The sequence below is a fragment of the Sorex araneus genome, chromosome 2 (genome assembly GCF_027595985.1).
Source record: "Sorex araneus isolate mSorAra2 chromosome 2, mSorAra2.pri, whole genome shotgun sequence".
NCBI classification, from domain to species: Eukaryota; Metazoa; Chordata; class Mammalia; order Eulipotyphla; family Soricidae; genus Sorex; species Sorex araneus.
Window position 1 is genome coordinate 224,028,543 of NC_073303.1, and position 5,215 is coordinate 224,033,757.

General features: G+C 50.9%; 1 protein-coding gene across 1 annotated transcript in view; it reads right to left on the reverse strand.

Annotated features, from left to right (window-relative positions):
- Positions 1-215: 215 nt before the first annotated feature.
- PRR13 (proline rich 13) overlaps positions 216-5,215 on the reverse strand; it is a 6,855-nt gene continuing 1,855 nt past the window's right edge. Inside the window, 6 exon segments of the mRNA XM_055129571.1 lie at positions 216-747; positions 4,045-4,094; positions 4,097-4,162; positions 4,165-4,197; positions 4,200-4,391; positions 5,080-5,117. Of these exon segments, the coding sequence (XP_054985546.1) occupies positions 709-747; positions 4,045-4,094; positions 4,097-4,162; positions 4,165-4,197; positions 4,200-4,391; positions 5,080-5,098 (399 nt within the window). The 5' untranslated portion in view covers positions 5,099-5,117 and the 3' untranslated portion in view covers positions 216-708.

Below are 5,215 nucleotides of genomic sequence, written 5' to 3' on the forward strand. Positions count from 1 at the left end.
AAGCTATACTCAAGGGTTACTCCTGGCTCTGCACTCAGGATCATTCCTGGTGGGATCTCAGGGGATCATACCGGGTGCCCAGGTCAGCCACGTGCCAGGCAAAGCACCCTCCCTTGCTGTATCAGCGCTCCAGCTCCATCTTGATTCATTTAAAGGGGTTTCAGAAGCAAAAGTAGTCAAATATGCTGGACCAAGCCGGGTAATGACACAAGTGATCAGATTCCAAGAGAAGCAGCTTTATTGGCACCGAGTGTTGGGGAATTAGAGAGGACCCGCGACAACAGACTAGTTCGGGAGTGGGGCCTGGGGTCGGAGACGGCAAAGTTCACCACCAGACAGATTTCATTTCCCAGCAGGCTTGCCAACACACAACCTCCCCACAGCACCTTCCCTAGCGCAAGGATTATGAAAGCAATTTTAAAAATCACATTTTGCAGATCTTAGAGTTGTTGTGAGCATTGAGTTCGAAAGTCCCACCATCTTCAGAGAAAAGAAAGACAGTTCTCCTGCTAAACACAGCAGTGAGAAGTTCTACCCGTGCAGTGACAAGTGGCCTCAGGGAGCCGACGACAACTCTCTTCCCGTTTTCCCCCCAGTCAGGCCCGAGCGGTAGCTGGAAGGGTGGGAGCGGAGGAGGGGACACAGAGGCTCATTTCCCCGGGAACAAGGTGGCATCTGAGGCTTGCTGGGAGGGTCCAGGCCCTGCATTCAGTCAGAGTCGCTGCTGGAGGAGGAGGAGGAGGAATGCTGCAGGGGAAGGGAGAGGAAATAGCATCAGATCCAAAAGACCTTCGATCGCCTCGTGGGCCTGCAGTGCCCTATTCCTGCACCCCAAACCTCAGGCTCCCCCAAGAGTCAGGAGCATCCAGCCACTCATCACAACGCAAAAGCCACGGTTGGCTTCAGCCGTGAAGCACGCAGACAGGAAGAATTAAACCACTATTCCTCAACCTTATTCCCACTGTGCCCCCCTTCCGACCTTAAATCTTTCCCATCCTCGCCACCCCCGATCAGTGTGTACCATAATCTCAGGCCACGGTCCCCCATTTATGCTATAAACCTCTTGCAATATCCTGGGGGCTCACGGACCATATGGCTCCTGGCTGAGGAACACTAGAGTCTATCATTCTAATTCATTAGGGCTGCAAAGGCAGGACAGACGGTACAGCGTCTGCCTTGCACATGGCCAACCTGGGTTCAATCTCCAACATTCCTCAGCAACACTCACAGTGGCCCAAAATTTAAAAAAAAAAAAAAATTCATTGTAATTTATTGCGGGGCTGGAGCAATAGCACAGCGGGTAGGGCATTTGCCTTGCATGAGGCTGACCCGGGTTCGATTCCTCTGTCCCTCTCTTGGAGAGCCCGGCAAGTACCGAGAGTATCTCACCCGCACAGCAGGGCCTGGCAAGCTACCGTGGAGTAATTCAATATGCCAAAAACAGTAACAACAAGACTCAAAATGGAGATGTTACTGGTGCCCACTCGAGCAAATCGATGAGCCAAGGGATGACAGTAATTTATAATGATACAGTAATTTATTGCATGGAATTCAACATACGACATCTGAGCCAATGCCTAGGTGAGGAATAAATTATAGGCACAGACATAAGACAGTGCTAGGATATAGCTGCTTCCTGATCGTGTTTACTGGGTAGCTCCGAGGAAAGTTTCTAGAAGCCATAGACTGAGGGAAAGTGAACAGAAGCAGCAATTGCATCTGTCTCTACTTCTTCCTATGCCCTAAGAGGGAGAAAATAAGGGGAAGGAGGATAGCAAAGCTCAAGTCCAGGTTATTTACTTGGTATTCTCATCTGGGATTTTCGGTTAAACATAGCTCTGGGCCAAAAAGCTAGCACAGGGATTGAGGCACTTGTCTGGCATGCAGCCAACCCCGGTTCGATCCTGAGCACCACATATGGTCCCCCAGGGGTATCTCCTGAGCACAGAGCAGGTGTGGTCCCAAAACAACAATCAAAAAACAAACAAAAGGAGGCAGGAGAGATAGTACAGGGGTAAGACAGTACAGAGGTCTTGCATGTGGCCAACCTGGGTTGGACCCCCAACACTACATGTGGTCCATTGATTTTTTAAATTTTTTTTCTTTTTGGGTCACACCCAGTGATGCTCAGGGGTTACTCCTGGCTCATGCACTCAGGAATTACTCCTGGCGGTGCTAGGGGAACCATATAGGATGCTGGAATCAAACCCAGGTCGACCACATGCAAGGTAAACGCGCTCCCCGCTGTGCTATCACTCCGGCCCTCATGTGGTCCATTGAGCATCATCAACAGAAGTAACCCTTGAGGGGCTGGAGTGATAGTACGTGGGTAGGGCACTGGCAATGCAAGTGACTGACCCTGGTTCGATCCCCAGCACCTCCATCTGGTTCCCCGAGCGCTGCCAGGAGTCATTCCTGTGTACAGGACCAGGAGTAAACCCTGAACATTGCTGAGTGTGGCCACTCCCAAAACAAACAAAAAAACCCCACATGGTCTCCCTATCCCCATCAGGAGTGACAACTAAGCAGAGAGCCAGGAGCAGCCCCCAAGAACCACCAGGTCTGTCCCACTAACACCAAACACCACCACCACAACAAAAACATACTTGAGGAGCTGGAGCAATATCACAGCGGGTAGGGCGTTTGCCTTGCACGCGGCCGACCTGGGTTTGATTCCCAGCATCCCATAGGGTCCCCCAAGCACCGCCAGGAGTAATTCCTGAGTGCAGAGCCAGGAGTAGCCCCTGTGCATCGCCAGGTGTGACCCCCCACACACACAAAAAAAATACTTGAGGCTTTAGAGATAACTCAGTGGGTTGGTGTGAGTGTTTTGCATGTGGGAGGCCTGGGTTCAACCCCTGGCAACTACATAATTTCTTTTTTTTTTTTTTTTTTGCTTTTTTTTGGGTTACTCCTGACTCTGCACTCAGGAATCACCCCTGGAGGTGCTCAGGGAATCGAACTCAGTTCAGAGCATGCAAGGCAAACACCCTACCCGCTGTGCTATTGCTCCAGCCCAACTACATAATTTCTGAGCACAAGGCTGGGTGTACCCCCAATACAAGCAACAACAAAACATATTTGAGTCTCTCCAGGGTGATTTCCACCCCATTCAGCTCTCACCGCTCTGCCACTTCAAACCTCTGGCAAAGATCCAGAACCAGGAACTAGAGCTCAAAGCCCAAAGGGAACCACACGGGGTGCTGAGGACGGGCCCCAGGTTGGCTATATGCAAGGGCAAGCATTTTACCTGCTGTTCTATCCCTCTGGCCCCAGCATTATAATTTATACAACACCTGAGAATATTAAGGAGAGAAAAGAACTCCAGTAATTAGGGCCATGTTACTCTTCACTATTATATGATTGTTTGGTTGGGCCAGAGATGGCTCAAGGAGTGAGTGCATGCTGTGCATGTATGTAGGAGCCTCAGGTTTGACCCCTGGCATTACATGGTTCCCTGAACACTTCTGGAGCGATCTCTAAGCATAGTCAGAAGAATCACCAAATGTGACCTCAAAACACAGAAAGAGAGCACAGCGAGTCAGGAGCCTGCATTGTTTGCAGCTGCCCTGTGTTCAATCCCTGGCATCCCATATGGTTCTCCAAGCCTGGAGTGATCACTGAGTCAGGAATAAGCCTTCAACACAAGCCAGGTGTGGCCCCCAAAAGCAAAAAAGACTGTTGCGTCAACTGACTGTTGACTGAATTGGACCATTACCAGTGAATACGTCCAACCTGCTAAATATTCTTGTGGGGTAGGGGAGGCGAAGCCGGACAGCAAAAGTTCTGGGATACGGAAAGGCAGAGAAAGGCACCTTATTCTGACATCCCTCCAAGGCGCCGCCTAGCCACTTATGGACAGAAAACCCAATGAACTGAATATTTCTTTTCAAGATGATCAGATCTTCTCAGTGGGGTCCAGACAAACCATCTGCCAGAGGAACACGATCACTGCCTCCTGCTCTCTGACCCTGAATCCCTCTCCTCCCCCACGGCCCACCTGGAGGGGGTATCCTCTCTACCCGGGCCCCAGGGGGCACTGACCTTGCCATGCTTGTGCTGTTTGTGCATCTTTTTATGAGCTTTCTTCATTTCTTCCGCATCTTCTTGTCCATCACCATTCCTGGTACTACCATGCCGGAGGCCAACGGATTCACAGGAGCATGCCAGGAGCAGATGGGGGTATGGAGGGAGGCAGGGACCAAGAGGCTGGCCACCTGGATACGCTGGTTGTGGCACAGGTTGAGGGGGCATACCTGGCGGGAAGACTGGATTTCCCTGAGGAGCTCCTGGCGGGACTGGATAGGGGCGGGGAGGAAAGGCAGGATTGACAGGTGGCGGGATAGGAGCGTTAGGCGGGTATCCAACGTTGGGGGGATACGGAGTTTGTCCTGGTGGAAGAAGTACAAAATAAATTAAGACGAGAACGGCCCAAGAGTTTCTGACAACAAGCAACACCACAAGAAGTAGGGAATTCTGCTTCTCACTTCTCACTTACGACTTAAAGGAAAATAGAAAGGTGCAAAGGAGGCCAGAGCGCTAGTGCAATGGATAGGACGTATGCCTTGTATACGGCAGACCCCGGATTCAATCCCCAACATCCCATATGGTCCCCCGAATCCACCAAGAGTGATCCCTGAGCACCGAAAAGGGAAAAGAAAGAAAAGTAAAAAGGGGAATAGAGCATCCAAGGGAGATAAACTGAGTAAGAGAGAAAAGGAAACCCGTGGAAGGGCTGGGGAGGGAGGGAGACAACGAACTGGATGACGGCAACTGTCAGCCATCAGCTAAGGACTTTGCTTTTTCTGCTAAGGGGAGAAGTGGCGGAACAACAGAGAACTTCTAGTTGTGGGACCCCATCTGAAGTAGGCTGGCAGGAGATATTTCTGTACACAGTGTTCCTCAGTCTTTTTCCCAACATGAACCCCTACATGTTGCTTCCTCTCTGTGGCCCAACCTATTCAACCAGTTTGCCCCATACTCTCAGGCTTCCTAGGCCCAACCACCTCGGCCCCCCGAGCCCCTGCCCTGGCTTTCAGATGATCTTCACCTGTGTAAACACTGCTTCAGATAGCCTACCAGCATTGGGATTCCACATGTTCAGGAGGTTTTGCAACCTTAAGAATAAAGAAGGCAAAAACGTGACTCCCAAGAGGTTGGGAAAGGGAGTGAGAGACTTAGCCCAACTCCAACACCTGCCTCCTAACAGCTACTC